Source organism: Pimephales promelas, chromosome 3 (genome assembly GCF_988280905.1).
Source record: "Pimephales promelas chromosome 3, fPimPro1.hap1.1, whole genome shotgun sequence".
Lineage (NCBI taxonomy): Eukaryota > Metazoa > Chordata > Actinopteri > Cypriniformes > Leuciscidae > Pimephales > Pimephales promelas.
In genome coordinates, this window is record NC_142771.1 from 24176135 (window position 1) to 24196908 (window position 20774).

The 20774-nt window shown below is 39.1% G+C and overlaps 1 protein-coding gene across 1 annotated transcript; it reads right to left on the reverse strand.

Annotated features, from left to right (window-relative positions):
- Positions 1-907: 907 nt before the first annotated feature.
- Positions 908-19230, reverse strand: map3k3 (mitogen-activated protein kinase kinase kinase 3). The gene is made up of 18 exons (XM_089128536.1): positions 19210-19230; positions 14739-14781; positions 13897-13989; positions 12399-12529; positions 12265-12305; positions 11816-11915; positions 11295-11408; positions 11013-11133; positions 10006-10139; positions 8929-9002; positions 8761-8828; positions 8565-8660; positions 8317-8478; positions 8023-8171; positions 7452-7583; positions 6399-6528; positions 4900-5077; positions 908-3728 (listed from the first exon to the last, which is right to left on the reverse strand). Exons 3-18 carry the CDS (start codon positions 13898-13900, stop codon positions 3500-3502), a joined length of 1863 nt encoding a protein of 620 aa, XP_088984662.1. The 5' UTR covers positions 13901-13989; positions 14739-14781; positions 19210-19230; the 3' UTR covers positions 908-3499.
- Positions 19231-20774: the final 1544 nt, after the last annotated feature.

Here is a 20774-nt window from a genome sequence, read left to right on the forward strand (position 1 = left end):
AGTTGAGCGAAATGAGCACTTTAATTTAACTGTTATCAAAAGGTACAAGTACCAGGTAATCCAACCTTTTAAGTTCTGGAAAATTGTGACTTTTTAAGTTAATCAACTTAAAAAATTTGAGGCAATCGATTGCCTCAAATTTTTTGAGTTCTGGGAACTTGTTCGGGTTTACAGTGAGTGTATATATATATATATATATATATATATATATGTTAACAACCTGTTATGAAATGCCACTAGATATCGAGATGGTGTGAAAGTAGGCTACTGAAAATGTTCATGTTAAACATGAAATGTTTTTGGTATCATTTCGCATCAACTTTGGCAGCCCTAAAATACTGAAACTAAATACGGAGTTATTGGGTGTCGTTTCCCACAGCATTAATATAAAAAAGCAAACATTTTCCCAGAAGAATTCTAAAAAAAAAAATGCATTCTTTCTCGGTCACAACTGGTCTAACAACATGCGCAAGATCGAAAGTCCTCTGTCAAGGACTCGATGGAACTGTCAAAAGACCAGATGAACACCATGACAAACGAAGCCTTAAAGGCAGTGAACAGAAAAAAATGCGGTAAAGAAATAGACTTTGCATAAGTCACTTGTTTACGTGAGCCTCATTCCTGAACATAATGTTTCTCTTCACACTATATTTCACTGAACTGAGAGCGGAGGGGGAGCAGACGCTATAAATTCAGTCACTCCTTCCTTGATACCACAATGGCGTGTATTCACAAAGAAAAGCAGTTAGTACTGTGACTGGCTTAGACTGACTCCAAATAGACAAAGACTGAAACTGAGAAACACACTGTTAGCAAGATTCACGGACAAACACACATAATGGGTTTTAGTGAACACTGAAAATGATACTATATACTTTATATTCAAGACTAAAAAGAAGCATACAAGTTTGTTTTAGGCATATTATTTTATTGGAAAATATACACTGGACTTTGCACTGCAAGTCTCATGTCAAGATACATAATCATATACTGTGTATCTAACCTATTTGTTTGTATTCTTTTGCTTATCCCAGGGTTCTCAACTAGACTTAATGTGACATTTTTCTCAGACATTTGGTACAATACTGATTTTTAGCTGCCTAAACAAGAACTAGCAGCTTTTCAAGATCATATTTGAGCCATTCAACTCTTTTGAGGAGGCCAAAATACTTTCAAAATAATATAAGAGGAGGACAATTTGTCCTGTGGTCAGTGTTGGTGTGCCCGTATGATGGACACCTGTCACTCAAACCCTGAGCTAAACAAAGTCGTCAAGCTGAATGGAATTTTGCGCCTGGCATCGGCATACCCTTTCATTTGAGCAAGACCCCATAATACATTTCCAAAGAAAGCTCGGCACCTTTTCAAACACATTTCTCAGTTCATCACAAACATTCCAAGTCCCGTGTGCTTACTTTCCAAGTATAATAACACTTTCCTGCATTCTGAAATACACACATATATATTTATTTAGTTATTTTTTATAAGTCCTTCATGCTCACCAAGGCTGCATTTATCTGATCAATCAAAACTATATTTTTGCAAATTTAAAATGATGTTTCTAGTTTGCTACATTTTAAAATGTAATTTATTCCTGTGATGACAAAGCTTAATTTTCAGCATCATTACTCCAGTCTTCAGTGTCACCATTACTTGTCATTTTTAATGTGGAAAACAGATTTGCCATTTATTTTTATTTTTTTGTGGAAACCATGATAAATGTTTTCAGCATTTATAACATTATAAATGTCTTTACTGTCACTTTTGATCAATTTAACACATCCTTGCTGAGAAAAAGTACTCACTTATTGACCACAAACTTTGAAAGTTAGTGTACATCAACCTTTAAACCGTTCTTTTTTTTTTCTTAACATAAATCTTTCTTTTACAACTCTTATTTTTCTTTCCAACACTACAACTCTGAATACATAAAGGTAAATGCATCTCTGTGCAAGTCATTCCTAAGTGGCAGCAAATGTGAAATTCTGTGTATACATGTATTACTGAGAATGAGTCAAGGCACTGGTCACTTCCTGTTACAACCTGCATTCAAATCCTGTCTACATGAGATTCTTTCCAATATCCTCAGGGAAAAAGCAGACGGATAAACAGAAATAGACACACACGCAATAAACACTTTTAAAAAGTGATAGTACAGAGGACTTGTGACTTGCACAGATCAGGTGCGGCATAAATCGCTCAATTTCCAGCCAGAAATAAACATGTAAAATCATGTTATAGTCTCTGCAAAACCAGCTGCTTTTACAATTTTAGTTTCTAACTCGTCTTCTGTTCCTATTAGCACAACTCGGTTCAGACAGAGTCACTTTATAAAAATAGATTTATACATAAACATATATATACTCATATATAAAAATGGCTGAACAATGGGATATAAATAAAAGTGAAAAAGGCTTCACATTCTCTGTAACAAACGAACAATTTGGTAATTTCAACATTCATTTAGTAAAAGTGCATCTGATCCAAACGAGTCCGATATACTGCCATACGATACTTAAGGCACTTTCTTAATACGTTTCCTTTGGCTGGGCTGGAGAGAAAACTAATAAACATCTTAATGTGCTCTCAATATCTCACCACACCCTAAATAACCGATAAAACGCCTTGCGAGATTCCCAATTTGACATCTTATCACTATGGGAAGACTCTTAGTGAGATTAGCTGCATCTTAAAGGCTGTACTGCTGCACTCTACAGGATACCACAAGGCACTACGATGGTACAAAACTACATATTACGCTTCGTCCAAAGAATCTCTTCACTTTAACCTCATGCTCTGACCCTCAAGTCAAAAACGAGAGCAAGCCGCTTCCTGTGACAGACTAAATGCTACTTACAAATGACACATCAAGTGCAATTCTATAAAGATTAATCAAAATATAAGATTAATCACAAACTCAAAGCATCCGAGACTGACGTGCGCAAGACCCTCATTTGTCGAAGGCAGAAACAAACCGAGACACAATTGCTAGGCTTCCTCTTACACTAAGTGCCTGGAGTGAGAAACAACATGGAGATCCCGGAAAACTGGCACGTAAAGCATTGGCTTCACAACTCTGCTCTGGACTGTACGAAACATTCATTACTAGGAGACATTCTTGATGTCTGAAAACCTCATTCAAGGAGATTAAGACCCTGTTGGCTTCAGAAGGCACATTTGGCAGTTGTTGTAATAAGTTCTGTGGCAAGTAAAGATGTAATTAACAGCTCAAACAGTATCATGTTTGTTTCATTTGCTCTTACATCACCAACCAGTATATTCCTGAACAAAAGAGCGTGTGCAGAACGAAAAGTCCTGTAGCGCCCCCTGCTGTCACAAAGACGCCATATCTTAAACTGATTTTAAACCAGTTTTTGACCTAATCCAGGCAACATGCTCTGGAAACATAGATTGCTTTTGGAAGTGAGTTTATCACTCTTGGATGTTTTTGAAAAGGGAAACTAACAAGTTGAAGCAGTTGGATGGACAGTGGGCCTCCTCAGCACAAGATCTGTGAGAAGGGATGCCTGAGCAGCTCCTCCGCACTCGGCCGGTATTTGGCCTCCACGAAGATGCAGCGTAGGAAGTCCCGCGTGTGCTCGGAGATGTGGGAGGGCAGCTGGGGGTTGGTGGGCTGAGTGGCGATCTTAAATATGGCCGCCATGGCCTCGTATTCAGCCCAAGGGGGCTTTTCTGTCAACATCTCCACCACAGTGCAGCCAAGACTCCTGTTCATACAACATACAGTTTAAGATTAATGACCTGTTAGGTCACATGATATTTTTATTTTATTTTACATGCCACATGTTTTCAAGTACCGTCTGTTAATTTGTCAAAGTTATAGATTCCAGATGTTTCAGATTATAGTTCCAGGTGTTTATCTCATACATTTTGATTGATTTTTGGCAATTATCTTTTTAATTTTGCCACAAGTAAATTTATTAAACTTTTTATGGATGTTTTTTATGCTTTGTAATTGCAAAATAAGATGAAAATACTGATCAAGAATGTTTTTTTTTTTATAGTGTTATGTGCTAGTGGCCTATATGGAGACCCAGACAACCACAAACTTTCCGAGCAGACTTTCAGCCAATCATATTGCTCTCCTGACCTGACGGGAGACTGTCCAATCAGTTTATGTCGGGGAATCCCTGAGCAGCGACTAAGCCACTCTCACTGAATGAGAATATGTGCAGTTTGGGTTAAAAAAAAAAACAACAGGGATGTTCTTTTTCTCCAATATTAAAAAACTTTTCTTTGACATGTTAAAAATAGATTCTTAACATTTCGAGAATTTGCTTTTTTTTAACTCTCCGCAACAGATCACAATCATTTCTGTTTGATAAACAATTTACAGAAAAAAAAAATTGGCTTGGACTAGATGAGCTCATCTAAATGGTGCAAATTTCTTGCTGTTTATATTACTCCAAGAATCATGCTAACATTGGCTTCCATAAATCCCAGCTGCTTTTCTCACTCTAGTAAAAATATGCAGGTTGACCCTCTGGGGACTAAGCCCTTTTTGGTCCGTTTTCTCTATTTTTACATATGTAATAGAGATGGAACACCATGTGTTTGGTATCTATGGATTCAGAAGACCCTAAGCTAGCATGTAATGTCTGGAAGTATGGGTGAAAAATTTACAATAAATGTAAAATACATTTTTGTCATTAATTACTGAAAATCACACCTCACACAGTTTTTGAACAAAAAAATAGATTGTTCAAACCCTTTGCATGATTGAAGATGAAAGATGCTGTTCCAAAGCATGCACATGCTTCTCTCAATCTCAAAAACTCCATCTCTTAAAATGTATTTTTCTTATTTAAAAAAAAAAAGTTATAATATATATATATATATACAATATATATATTTACAAACAAAAAAAACTGCTCTCACCAAACGTCTGCCTTCCGGCCGTACCCCTCTCCACTGATGACCTCTGGGCTCATCCAGTACGGCGTTCCGGTAACAGAACGGACCCCAGTGCTGGACATGCAGATGGTCTGAAGCCGTTTACTGGCACCAAAATCTCCCAGCTTCACATTGCCGGCTGAATCTCGCAGGATGTTGGCACCTGAATGCACCGGAGGAAGTGACCACAGAGAATAATTAACATGCAGTGGACCGAAAGATCTAGATATTTATAGATATTGGATATAAGGTCAAGCTGTCAGTCTGTGGACACGACAAAGCGTGAAAGTGTTTTTTTCTTAATATCCAGTTCTCCAATTTGTCCAATTTTCTGATTAATTGCCTTTGCTGTGCTAATTGCTGGACCGAGGCAGCTTTACTCACTTAGCTGATTAAAAGCATTATATCTATGTAGTGTGCACGCTGTCGCGGAAGCGTCAGCATTCAGCCTTTACCTGCGCGACTCCATGGAGCAAGGACACCAGCAAACAAAACAACTACTCTATCTGCAGTCAGTTCTCAGCTCCACACACACAAGTCCCTTTCACACAGAGATTCTGGAAAATACACGGATAATGTGACCCGGCATTTGTTCCGGGATTGTTTGATTTCGGTTCATTCACACTGCCAGTGATTTGCCGGGATCTGTGAGTGCGTTCAAACACACAACCCGTAAAGATCCCGGAAAGACACATGACGTCAGGATGAGACGTGTAAAGTACGCGTTGAAAACATGTACACGCGCATACCATTCGGATAGTGTGCGGATAGTGAGGAGCTCCTGGTCTCTGCTTTGTTCCAGTTTGCAGACATTTGTTCGTCCTTTCCTAGTTGATGACGAACATAAACTTTCTTCAAATAGCAACAGAGTCGTGCGATGGCGATGGCACGAGCGGCATCACACACCCCTTATGGCATTGGTCCTGGCTTTTGTTCACACAGCGCACGTTCCGGGACTGATCCCAGCAATGTTACTAGGTCCCCAACCCGGCATCAATGCTGGTATCAATCCCGGGTCGTGTTTGCGTTCACACAGAAGCCAAAAACCTCCTCTCTTCCTTCTCTCTACTAACCGAGGAAGAAGTATCTAAACTTCTCCTCTCCAATCACCCTACCACCTGCCCTCTAGACTCCATCCTGTCACACTTTCTACAAGCCTTATCTACCCAGCAAAGAGAGAAAACATAATGTGTAACATGTCAAAATGGCTAGTGCTTTGACAGTGTTACGCCACAGTGGATTTTTACCCGCATTTAGCGGGTTGGTGGGTGTTAATTTCAAACCCTTGATATATTATAGATTTACAAGCTATGTGATCTAAAAGTATTTGAATATGAAAACTTAATTTTTTACTCAATTCTCACTATTCAAATATTACAAATTTTCTACAGAATAAATTTCCCATTGGTCAGTAGTGTGAATTTACAAACAAATTGAACTTTGACATAGTACACTTGTTTCAAATAACTAATACCAGACTGTACCTTTGATATCCCTATGGACGATCATGTTGCTGTGCAGGTAGGACATGCCCTCCAGAATCTGTCTTGTGTACTTGCGCGTCACATTCTCTGTCAAGGCCCCATAGGCCTTTAGCTGGTCTTTGACTGAACCCTGAGGGGTCAAAAACCACAGCATCAGTGAATCACGTTGAAACAGGTGTGTGATGATGACACATTACAACCCTTAAAAAAATAGCTTTAGAGTGATCATGAAAATGTGAATAAAAATTGTGTCATTAATTATGCCATTCCAAATCTGTATGCTGTTCATTTTATTTTATTGCTGGAACACTAAACTATACTAGTAGTTTCCATAGATGTAGTTTGTCATATTATTTTTGAGTTGTGAGTTGCAGCAGAGGTGCATAAGCCTCAATGAATAAGACTCCTATTAATAAATTAGATCAACGAACGATACTTTTGGTTCGTTTCTCACAAAAAGCCATCATATGGCTTCAGAAAATGTATATAATGATCTAAAAATGTATAAATGCACATATGGAAATGTAGTGTAAATGTAAATATACACCACCAGTAGAGTTTGGAGTAAAAGTTTTGGGAAAAAAAAAAATGACGAATAGAATTATATTTTAAAATATTCAAATAGAAAACAGTTATTTTTAATTCTAACAATATTTCACAATATTACTGTATTTTTGATCCAATTAATGGGTGGCCATTAGAGACTACATTGGAAAAAATAAAACAATCTTACCCACCTCAAACCTTTGAACTGTAGTAAACATCCATATATGCATGCATATAAATATATAGTGTCGAAGTCATGCGGATTTCTTTTTTTTTTTTTGTTATTTTTGGAGCATGACACCCCATGATCTGTCATTTTATAAAAAAAATTAAAATAAAAAAAGATTCTTTCCATTAATTCCATGGAAAAAATAACAGCATACAGGTTTGGAATGACATGATGCAAATGGAATTACAGAATTTTACTTTTTTGCTATTTTTCCCTTAACAAGTCTAATCACTGTTGCTTTCCCAATACTTGATGACCAAATGCTCTTTCAAACTCACCCCAGGCATATACTCCATGAAAATAGTGAGGGTCTTCTCACTGTGGTCTCTAAGGCAACCGTAGTACTGGACGATTCGTTCATGGTGCAGGTTCTTCAACAGCTGTATCTCACACTCTAAAGCACTCACCTCCTGCAGAAAGGGGGCAAGAGTCATGACTCGACCACAGCTGAGCCGAGCGGCTGTGACCAGAGGGAGCATGAGCATATAGTAAAAAATATGAAACCACAACAAACTAAAAACAAACGCAAACATTATAGAAGCATTTCATTTTTGATTGTTTGAGTGAGCATCATCAAGTGAGAGCATGATCAATGTGAAAATGCGTTGTTAGACTACACCACTTTCCCTTGCCTCAAAACCCCCCTCTGCGCAACACACACAGATACAGGAAGCGACAGTGCTTGTTTTTGCAATGGCAGACAGGAAAGGGTTTAAAGAGTGGGGGGAAATTTTGAGAAAGAAACATATAGAAATAAATCAAGAAAAAAAAGAAAAGAAATATGCTGATAATCTCAAAGAACAAAAAGAGAAGAGAAAAGGCTAAATAAAATAAAACAAATATGTGTACCTTACTGGTCTCTGGACTGGCAGGGTCAAAATGAACCTGTTTTGCTGCAAGTTCTCTGCCTGTGTCCACATCATAGCACAGATAAACCCTTCCAAAAGCACCCTGGCCCAGCAACTTCCCCCTACGCCACGTCACTGGAGCTGTAGGAGCTGCACATGACGCATATGATGATGCAACAATGATAAACGAATCCAATCAATTGACAATTTCACACAAATACATACATCTTAAATAGATCAAATGCTTATAAACACTACAATAAATGTACAACATCATAATCTATATCACACTCACACTTATGAGGGACTGGACGGTCCTGTGGGCGGAGTCTGGCCTGAGTATCCACCAGCTGCCAGCTCCCCAAACTCTCCTCACTGCCGTTCAGCGATCGTCGTGATGGCACCAATGTGAACAAGTTTCCATGGGGACGACGGATCCGCGGAAACGTCCGTCGACCTTAGGAGCAGCATTATTTGTTTAAAATATAGGACCTGGAGTATAGGAGTACACTCAAATGTATGAAAGGCCTGAGGATATCGCACCTTCACTGTGGTCTTTATGATGCAGGGACACATGATACCTTCGAGGGTACGTCCCTCCCTTACCCACAATCTTATCATTCGCATGGTTTTCCCGGTCTGAAAGAGGAGAATGGACAATTAGGTCAATGGAACAGCAGGTTTGTAAAACGTTATCAATTGATTTACTGATTGCAGCAGTATCTTTATTGAAACACACCAGCACAGTCCTGTCGGTTGTCAGGGTAACTCTTAACCCTGTGTGTACGAGGTTTCCTGAGTGAGGGGCTACGAAACAAGAGACACCAATCAATGCAAAATAACAGTAACAGGTGCTTACAATTACAGTATCATTTAAATACTTTTCCGATTGTATCCGTGTCCTCACCTGTCAGAGTTGCTGTCCAGTGACTGACAGCTGCCGGACACTGAGTCTTCTGCGCTGCTCCAAGGATCCAGCACCTTTAAATAGAGGTCAATTATAAATATGTAATGGACTGAGATGGCAAAGTAGATGATTAGGTGACATTATGTCATTATGTCATTATGAATTCTCTTGAATTCTCTCACACAGAGCTTCTATGGCAATTGTGGAATGCGGCATTTATATGGGAACGTCTCACTGTTTTAAGGTAACCCAGACACCATTTCTATACAGTATTTGAAATCTATGCTGTACATGTTTCTCTTTTCAACACATACTGGCTGCAAGAATATGCAAGTTACCAATGTATATATGATTTTAGGGGAGTAAAGTAATTTCAAAAGTTAGCATGTTACAAATTCCCATGATTTGATCATTCATTTCTGCTTTAGTGTGTGTTATGTGCTCAGAGGATATGGTGTTGTTGTTTTACTTTCACTTTCTCCACTTTCACCTCTCAGCGTAGTGCTGTTGGCTGTTAAGACTGTCAATCATCATTGCGACGTTAATACACTAGGAAAGGAGCGGATGCCACAATTGTATATTTTGAGTTTCTTAAGTAGTATTAAGTAGGGCATATTGAACGCCGACGACTTTATTTAGTTTGTTGCCTTTTTAGGGATGTAACAGTGTAATATACAGCAATTATAGAAACTGACGTAGCATATGGAGGGTATATATACATGTAATGTTATATAATAGAACAGGATAAATACTTTTATACAAGTACACTACTGTACAAAGTTTGGGGTCATGAATTTAAAAATAATAATAATACATTTCCTCAGCAAAGAACATATCAAATCAAACAATAGTGACAATAAAGACATATACATACAAACATGTAAATATTTCAAATAATTGCTGTTCTTCTGAACGTATATTCATCAAAGAATCCTAATAAACTTGTTAAAAAAGAATGTTTCTTCTTGAGCATCAAATCATCATATTAGAATGAAAATGAATGTAAAATTAATCACAAAGCGCTAAACCTGTTATAGTTTTAAAGTGCCTTATTTGCGCACGTGTCATTGAACTCACACACTGGTCACTGGTTTCAGGTATGAACTCCCCCTCGCTATTGATGCTGGTGTAAGATCCCTGACGTGCGATTCGCTGTTGCCGCTCAGGAACGTAACCAGGGGGCGGAGAACTTCGCCCTGTATTCTGAGAGCCTGGGTAATGACAAGACAAAAGACATAAAATGTTAAAACTAATAATTTAACAACTGCAAGAAGAAATTTATCTGGCCTTACTGTTAAAGGTGGCAAACATATCTCAGTTGGACTGTCAATGCTGTGATGTGAGATTGAGAGTGCACACATGCAACTCTTTGTTTTCACATCATGTTTAATTCACTGTTGTATTTTGGTTTCCTTTCAGTCAGTACAGTGATTTAGTGAGAGGGGGAAAACTACCATAATAACTCGAAAAAAATCGACACCTTACAATTCATACACGTTAATACTTTGATTTAAATTTGCAAACTGTCATTAATGCCACTGTCAAATAAAGCATCGGTATAACTTTATTTCAACGATGGCCTTGCTCGCTGTTAGACTTGCACGCTCATACAGGTTGCATAATGTAATCAGACAGTAGATTATTTCGAAGAAAAAAAATTCCCATATGGTACATGATGCACTGTGATAAGGGCAGGATCTAAAGTCAAAACAGCTGAATGATGAGACTGAAGGAAAGTATGTAAAAGAAACAAATGTCTTTTTCTTTCAGTTACAGAACCTCGAAGAGCTTTCGCTTTTCTCCAGACACCCTCACAAGCTGTAACAACCTCCCCTCCCCCCTAAAATACACACTATCTCTACAACAGGCCATTGGCCCACCATGCTAATAATGTCTCGCAATCTGATTGGCTGGGATCCAGCAAGCCATTGTAGAGCAGCCAGTGATGGTGGACAGGAAAAGGAAGAGGACCCACTGCTCACAGAGGAAGTCAGAGAAACAACAGAGAAAGAGAGAGAGACGAGGGCAAGAAGATTGATAAGAAAGGCAAAGTGATTTTTCAGTGTGTGTGTGTGTGAACTCACTTGTGGAGTGGTGGCGTCCTCTGGGTTCCGAGGACTGGTAGGCAGTGCTGACATCACCAGTGGACTGAGAAGTTTTGATGCGAACTTGCTTACTGACTGTGTGATGAGATGGAGAGGAGGCCTGCACACACACAAAGCATTTAGAAAACATTATGCCGATATTATGGGATTCTTAAGTGTACTAATTGGCCTCTTTCTAGTGAGCAGAGATTTAATAATACGCTCTCTGTCTTCTCTCCAAATTGAACTGTTTGATGTTAATATATTAATTGTAAGTCTCACATTGCTTTGTTCCTGTGTGAGCAGCATGATCTTGATGCTCTTCAATTTTGAGCTGCGGTCCAGCAGATCAATGGCTTTATCCAAGTCGTCCTGATTACGCAGGGGAATGGACAGCTGTGTGTACAAACAAATGTGCAAATACACTTAATACATATAATTTAGTAGAGCTGCCTGATTGATAAAAGGTGCACTCATTATTTTTCCGTCGCTTAAACATTTCAGAATAAGAAATAATCTTTTGAGGGGGGGAAAAGGTTTAAAAAGTATTACTGATGCTATCATTTGTTTCCTGTCCAACTGCTGCAGTGTAGTTCAGTTCAGGAGCAAATAACTTTTAGTTGCCGATGCTTTAAAAGATTCATTCAAAAGACTTATAAATGTAGGAGTTATAGTGAATCAGTCTGATAAGTCCTTTATACAATATAATACACAAAATTAAATCAATATACCTAAGACAAAACTAGTGGACATTGAAATATTGAGTATTTGTGCAGTGAGTGCATTTGAATGTGAATCAATACCTCATTATTCATATAATGCAGGTCTAACTGCTGACCGAAGAATGTTTTGACTTTCTGCTGGACTTCCTCAAACTGCACAGGCCGCCCAAACATCAGAATCCTACACAAACATATATAAACATACACACATGCCACGCACACGAACATCAAACAGGAAACTGAGATTTCTTTAGATGTGTAATCTGAGGCGGCAAGTCAAACACACAGTCGGATCTGCAGAGTGCACACATTCCTGCGAGCACACCTAGCATAGCTGTGGTCTGTCCTGGCAGACACAGACAAACCACAGTCCTTTCCCTTTCCACTGCGTTACCAGTCTGAGAGCTGAGAGAGAGTGTGCATCTGTGTGTAATCTCTCAAAATCAAAACCCCAGTGTGTATTTGATCATCACTTTTATTTAAACACATACAGGCATGCACATTCAAGTAGAAAAGAAACTTAAATTCACCTTCTTTCACCACAGAACTCGAACTTAATCCTGACATCCTCCTGAAGAGAACGAAAAAGAGGTGAGGTCACACCAGGGTCATATAGGACTAGGAGTCACAAGGTCACTGTTTCTAACGTACGCATGTGTATTACCATTCTGTTGGAAGAGCTGGCAGTACTGACAGGTTTAGGTTTTGCCGTGTCGTAATTTGACGCCGGCTGGCGCCTGGTCATCTGCAGGGCCACCAGATCCTTCATAATTGAATGGAGAGCCTGTCTCTCATCTGGGGAGAAAGACAGAGATACAGATCAAGCCGGTAAGCGATAATTATTTTCATGTTATTACAAAGACGGCACACTCATTAAAACAACATTTATGGGACAGATCATATTTCCATATTAATTTTGAGATTTGCTAAAGATTACATTTAACAGTGTTAATTACTTTTAATTTAAGATTTACTTTAAGTCTTAGATGAAGGCAAATTTGATCTAAATGTAAAAATACGGGCAGGGCTGCACGATTAATCGCAATATACACGAAATCGCACGGCTTATCAAGATTTTGAAATTCCAAAGGCTGCGATTATTTTATTTTTTTTAAGTTAGTGACCTTTTTTAACAAAAAAGGTCACTAACATTGTACCATTGCTTTGACAAAGTATCCATCAAACAAACTAAAATCGAAAGTGAAATTAATTTGTGGCTCAATCACTGCAATGAGTGTCCCATGAGTGGCTGAATACTTTACACCAAACAAGAGATTGTTGCAGAAACTTGCTATATACTGTTAAAACACGGGTGCAGAGGATGTTCTGCTCTCCTTTGTGAATAAACACTCACAGTCAGACGACTAAACCTGCGTCAATGAAGAGAAGTCTGAAAGAGGGAGATGACCGTGTTTTTGAGATCTCTGTTCTCATGTTTGATGTAAGAATGAGCTGAGTCTTGGCTAAGCTCACTCAGGGAAAATATTCACAGTGTGTTTTTTGGATGGACTTCACACACCTCCTGAGAGGGAGAGAAACAGAGAAGCCTAGTCTACCCACTAATACTTGGAAACCTGTGTTAGAAAATGGCAGTTCAACCCAAGCAACAGACTCAACCACTCAACTGTTGAAAATCTGTGTGTTCATGTGACCAGTGAGAACACAAACATCACTGTGCGTCTCCATGATTCCCTCTGTCTCTTTTTAAACATCTCCCAAAATCTTTTTAATTCCAGACGTCACAGTTGTTTCCAGATCAACAGCAACTTGTCTGACATTTAGGAAGGCACTGATATACTCACAGTAAATTCATTTTTCGTTCTTCGCTTAAAGGTAAAGAGAAGTTTGAAAACCCTTTTCAGCAGTATAGAGTTAGTGTATATTCCAATGCCATTCAATTAGAGGGATATGTAAATTTGTGCTGCTGAGAACACTAACACAAAGGTGTTTGGTGTCAGTAAGTTTTTGTAGTGTACACCTCAATGAGTGAGAGGCACTTAAACATCTAGCTAAGCTTTATTTTTGTAACTTTATCTTTGGTTGAAATTAACCTAATATTGTACATTTTTAATTTGGTCTATTTTTATTTTGTTTGAGCTCAAGCAATAATTGAAGAGCTGTTGAGGATCTATGGCATTTGATAAAAAAAAAAACATACTCACTCATTTTGTCGGTATGAATGTGTGTGCTATTGATTGAAGTTCAGGTTTGAAGGTCCTCACACACCCTTTCCTCTAGTGTCACCCATCAATGGCCTAGAAATGGAGCAATATTAAGGTTATACAGAAACTCCTGATAAAATCAGCTGTAACTTACCTACCAACCAAAACAAATGTCATATGGTCATATACACCAATCCAGAGCATCCCAAACATGCCACACCTGTGAGGTGGATGGATAATCTCGGCAAAGGAGAAGTGCTCACTTACACAGATTTGTGAACAATATTTGAGAGAAATAGGCCTTTTGTGTACATAGAAAAAGTACGTAGAAAAAGGCAAAAACAAAAGTGTTGCGTTTATAATTTTGTTCAATGTAAGTGACGGGATAGAGTATATGCTGTGCATGCATGTTAGTGCACGTGAGACCTGAAGGAATGTAACATGATCTTCTACTGGCACCGAGGAACCAAGGCACAAACCTTCCAGCCGAGGGGAAATGAGCAGAGGGAAATATTTACCATTTAAAAATTGCCAGATTTCAGCTCCACAGGCTTGATTCCAGCCATAAAAGTCCCTTTCAACAATGCCATACTCCCTATAAACACTATCACTGTAATATTTTCAAATTTCATTTGCCCATGAATACAGGTGGCTCATATTAAGGAAAAGAATGTGAATCAAAATGGCTGTACTGTACATTGGATGTTCTGTATTTTAACTTTTGTCTTATTTTTCCAAGGCTAAACAATGTTACAAATCATTTAGTGCAAAACAATATTGTTGACCATGTACTAGGAACTCTTAATTTTTTTTTTTTTTTATAAATAAATAAAAAATCTTACCTTCTATTCTTTTGATGTCCTTCAAAGATGTTATCTGTTCTTTCTGGAAGAACAAAAAACTGCTTTACCACAAAGGTGTCTAAATTATAGTTTCACATAATATGTTACTCATTTCTCTGAAAAAAATCCATTTAAGCACTGCTAACCTCTGTGTTATGCATGGAATTTGTAGCGTCAGAATTCATTTACCAAACACTATGATTTTTTTAGCTGTTTTTTTTTCTGTATAAAAATGTTTGAACATTTCAGTATTCATCTCTAGTATAAAAATCACAAAAACTGAAAACAGTGTAGCCCAATTACTCAAAACATTTTGCTTATGAGTTGGTTCTTTTAATAAGACTAAATGAATCAGCTAAAAAAAACTGCCTTAGATAATTTACAGCATTAGCCTAGAGAAAATTTCATATGCAACTCATATTCAAGTCAAATTTATACCATACGTTTTATATTAAATTTGTATTAAATTATCCAGTTACTTATACAGTTATATTAACTGAAATATACACAAATTAATGCAGGTTAAAATCTAATAACTGAATCAGAAATCAGAAAAGACACAGGAAATCTGTATTAATACTCAAGCCTTTGTTAATTCAGTTATTTTCATTAAATACAACACTAAAGACATGCAAAAATGCCATATCAAATCTATAGAATGTACAGGAAATTTTACATCCTCTAGAACTCAAACCAGGTGAGCTGTTGAGGCAAACCTGCCAATGGCTGCACTAGAAAGTCAGCAAAATCTCATAAGAATGCTTCCATCAGCATATCCTGACCTTCAACAATGAAGCGCTGGATAGGACTGCATCACTGCCAGACTTACATGCAAAACTCTTTATATCCAATTACAGCAGCCTGAAGAATAGAGGACTAACTGGACATTGCTAAATATATTTATGGACATTGGTCCATATTATGGTCAACGCTGAAATTATTAACCAAATGGATGAGGTAAGGAACTGTGCACACATGCGTGCCTTTGTTTCAGAGCCTCCAGTCATGCAACTTCAACTAAACCAAGAAAAATTTCAGAGGTCATTAATTTGCACTCATTTAGTCAAACATGGGTGGCACCAGGTGGCCTGACCGACTAAGACTACAAACACACTCAACGAGCAAAGAATGCATGCAGCTTCATCTGACATTATGCTATATATACATCCAAGTCTAAGTTAAACAGACCCTCACCAGGAGGGCAAACTAAATCGCATAGCCAAGTTTGATCATTTGAAAGACCCAGCGAGACGGGCTGGTGGCCAGGTTTGCAGATACAACGCAAGGGGGACCAGTGGGACAACAGACGTGCCTGCAGTGGGAAAGCGCTGTGGATTGCAGCGGCCTTCCCCACACCGGAAGGGCCATGGGGATTGGCCCGACGAGAGAGCTCCCACTGATCACCCTGTGTATTAACCAAACGGCAACCAACCTTCCAGTCTCTCTCTTGAATCCAACACGAAAGTGACTTAAACTGCAATTCATCGTCTGGCTACTAGAGGCTGGCTCCAAAAGAGAGTCAATCCCCCTGTTAAAAGCCTGTTCCAAAACATGATTGCCCTTCATGACAACTGTGAAGGGGTGATTTTTTCTTTTTATAACTCATCCGTTTAAATGATATTAAGCCTTATAGTTCTGGATAACATTAGAGGCATGGCAACTTGAGTGACAGTTGGATTGTTGTCACTGCTGTCACTATAGCTGTTTGTCTGCTGTCTGTTAGCCGTCACATCATCTCAGTTTCGGTTATCCGGGAGTAGGGTTGGGTACCGAAACGCGGTGCCAATGGGGAACCGGTTCTGAAGTAAACGGTAGTAACCAGACCGAATAAGAATGAAAATTTCGGCGCCTGATTTCGGTGCCTGACTCTCTGTGTCATGAGGCGCACAGACGCAAAGTCTCTCACTCTCTCCCTAGTGCGTGTACTACACGGTTTGGAGCACAGTCTGTTCTCTCTCACATGCGCGCTATTGCTCGCTCGCTCTAGATTCCGGGAGATTTTAACTAATTTGCAGGCGTCAGGGAGCCGTTATCAATATGTGGGAGACTCCAGGAACGTCTGCCGATTGCGAGGGTGTTCGTGAAGATGCCGAAGACACTCCAAGGCTTGGCTGCATTTCACATGTAAAATAACACGTCAGAATGATTGTCTGAAGCCCATATAGAATCACGATTCACTCCAGTCCATTGGCTGATGGTGCGGTGCGCTTGGCGCTCACGTCATCATATTATATTAGCGTGTGCATCATCTGCTCCTCAGATTACTCTGCCGAAAAAGAAAGCTTGTCGGCAGCGCAAGGTGTTTGGCAGTTTCGTTTCATTCCCTATTCAGAGATGCAGCGTTTCATTCCCTATTCAGAGAACATGGGTTACGTCAATAACCAGAGACGTTCTCTTTCATAGGTTTACTCAAAGCTGCGTAGCTAAGATGCAGTGGGAACAAAATGCCAAACTCGCCAAGCTAAGCGTTTCTTAGTGAGAAAGTGAGTTCCCATCCATGTATTTGAAAACAAGTTTAGATGGAAAATAAAAAATGCTGTACAGGAACACCAACATGGAATTTGCATCCCTAAAATGAACACAAAAAATATAGGCCTAGATTCCATAAGATTTGCATATGATGGAAACACATTAAAATGATTAGTGGTTTCCCCAGTGGCTATTCTCACGTCTATACCTATCTTTTACAAATTTCCTGAGAGGTGAACTTTTTTTCCTGTCAAAAACATGTTTGCTCTTTCTTTCTTTTATTTTTTAGATATTTCGATTTTTCTAAACTTGGATGGATAATAGCTACGGACCCAAAAACTGCTGCTGCTGTCTTCTGTGGAAACCTTAAAATGGATCAGGGAGCATAAACATATAGAGAACCAATGAATTAAGGTTTGTAAAACTTTTTTTCCTTATTGAATCTCTAATCCCCTCTCAGTTTTTCCTTCTCTCCTGCTCTTAATTACCTTGTGGTAAGTATGTGTGGAATCTGGAAAGGGGAGCAGGCTGCCCATGGGCCCTGTCAGCTGGCCTGGGCCTGCATTGTTATGCTTGTATCCCTTTTCCAGTACTCGCCAGAATCTCAGCAATTTTCTCTTACCATTCCCGCCTCCAACCACCTCCTGCCTGAATTTCGGCTGTTTAGTCTGTGGCTGGTTTTCCCAGCCATGGCGCTAAGGCTGTGGGCTTACAGTACAAATCCCCTCTTGGGGTTCCCCTCCAACACTTTGGAGCGGCTAGACTAAAACTGTTCCTCTCAGCTCTGGGGTAGAGATGACAAGTTGCTCTAAATGGTGGAAAAGACAATATTTTAACACTAGGTCATGAACTGGCTATAAACGCATGTTACATCAAACATAAACAGATCTGACACCATCTGTGTAAGTAGTGGTCCATGCAATGAAAGTTGTGAAGCAAAGACACATTGACACTCAAACCTCCGAGGGATTTTCCCAACACAGGCAAAACACAAAATTAGTCACATTCACAAACTTATTAAATACATCTAAACAGGAATAACTATTTGCTGAATGTCAGTTCTGTACCATCCTGCTATTATCTTCTTGTATAGTGTAAACAAATATCTGATTTAAAGCTCCTTTGGTCTCTGAGCCAATTCCTAAACGTCTACATTTCTAAAATGCAGACCAGTGTACTTGTTGAAATGTTAACTGATGTGTAATTTATGATTCCAGACAAGCTCCCCAGGGTACTCAGCATTGGAAATATTTCAGTTTTGCTTAGCTAAACATGTGAAATAGATTTATTCATTAGCGGTCAACTAATTTTCAGGTTTTGACAGGTTTTCAGAGGCCAGACCAATGTTGATATCTACAATCAAGCTGATCAATAAAATGCTGATGCATAATACAATTCAATGGTAGTAAATAAGTTGTAAACAAACTTGCTTGAGAAGGTGGCACTGTTGAGCAATGAAGAAGTGAGACGTGTTTTAACTAAGTAACTTTTCTTTTATTAATACACTAAACACCTGTATAACCACCTAAAAGTGCTTTGGAGTGACACAAGCAAGTGGGAAACTAAACCTAAAAGGAGAGAACAATGTAAAAAAAAAAAAAGAAAGGAAAATCCAAAAAGAACGACCAACAAGAATCAGGCCTTGATCAACCCTCGGACTCAACTGAGGTGGTGGAGCCCGACCAGTTGAGTGAGGAGGTGGACCCACCAAACTGGGCTGTACTGGCCGCTATTGCTGCGCTGTGAAATGAAATAACCTAGATTAAAGATGACATGCGCCACCACTATCGATGTACGTATACACACGGTGTACACCATGCTAAGAGGCGAATTGGCTACAACTAAAGAAGAACTGCAGACTTGCATTACAACCCAGGAGAAATCGTGACCTCACATGCTAACACTATTGGAGAGATAGAGAAGTCCGTCTCACACCAGTCGGACGATGTCACTGAACTTCAACGTCAAGTCACCCGCCTGAGCTCTGAAGTAGAATAACTACCTGAGAAATGTGAAGAAGGCCTAGAAGGGTGCTCGAGGACTATCCATTTACAGTCTCTCCAGAGAAATGTACCTATTTGGTGATAGAACAGACACAAAGCAGTACTCCTCTTTATTCCAGGCAAACTTTCCCCCTCTCATAGAGCGATTACAGACTAGAATTTCATTCTGGGACATGCTCACAATTTCTTTAATTGGGATAATTAATGCTATAAAGATGATTTTACTCCCACAATTGTTGTACCTATTTCAAAACATCCCAATGCTTCTAAAAAATCCTTTTCTAAACACCTAGATTCTTTAATAGTTCCTTTTCTGTGGGGCCAAAAGGGACGATTGGCAATCCCAGACTTTTTGCTATATTTCTGGGCCTCAGCGATTAAGCTTATGTTTACCTTTTGGTTGGACACATCAATACCAATGTCTGATTGGCTAATGTTGAAGCAGGAGGACTGCCACCCGCATTCTATGGCCGTGGTCCTACTAGCTCAGGCCGCGGTTAATAAGTCCTTGTATTATAACAATCCAATCATATATAGCATGATCTGTACCTGGAAACAAATCAAGACCACTTTTAATCTTAAACCAATCTCTCTTCTGTTACCCATCACTAGAAATCCCACATTTGCCCCCTCCAGTCTGGATGGAGCCTTTTCTAGATGGAGTGAGAGGGGTGTCCAATGTATTGGCGACTTATACGTGGAAGGCGTCTTTGCTTCATTCACACGACTACAGAGAAAGTATGAGCTGGGGAATGATAACTTCTTTCGTTACCTACAAGTTAGGGACAATGTTCGGAAATACTTGAATGTATTCAATGAGACTATTCAATGAGTTATGAGACTGAATCATAAACAAACAGTGTGAGAGTGCCACTCTGCACTGCACAAACAAGTGTCTACACAGAATTGTGTTGTTGTGTGTGGTTTCCAGTAACGGTGATATAAGCTGTGTGTCATCTGAACTGAAGATTTAAAATACGGTCAATTCTCCACCAGAGCTTCTCCTGTCAGTTTTGTGTTTATAAAAGATTTAAAAGCTATTGTCAGTTAATGGAGATTTGATGGATGAACTTGGAGCATGATTGGACTCTTGTTGTGTTAAAAGTAAGATTTTTAAATAATCTGGAGATCTGCTCATGAATTGGTATGGCCACTTTACGCAGGTCTCAAGTTGACGGTCTCAATGAGATACGCACAGAAACCGGCATATCACAGGCGGTTTAAGAAATGAAAATGGTATGCAAGCTGATAATTACCATCTGATAATTACTTGTGCATGCACAGCTCTTTGTATTCGTTACAAATGTTATAAATATTATCATATGGCAAACCTGCACATGCGCACAGTTAGGGCGAGCCAGGTGACTACTCCCCGCTTTCTACTATTGCTTGACTGATAATTGAACAAACTAACACTGCAGTCAGTATCCGAGACGCTATTGTAAGTTGATGTGTGAACGGGACATTTTGAGACTCGCACCTGTAAGTTGCTAATTGACTACTAATTGACAAGTGGGTTGTCAATCCAAAAAACTGACAGGGTGAACAGCGCCTTGGTGATCAC

Bases quoted from the DNA above. Each gene is read 5' to 3' on its own strand.
- map3k3 (XM_089128536.1), bottom strand. The intron at 11,409-11,815 runs GTATTGATTCAC...TTGTACACACAG, and splicing joins TGCATTATATGAATAATGAG to CTGTCCATTCCCCTGCGTAA. The intron at 8,479-8,564 runs GTGCGATATCCT...GCTGCTCCTAAG, and splicing joins TCATAAAGACCACAGTGAAG to GTCGACGGACGTTTCCGCGG.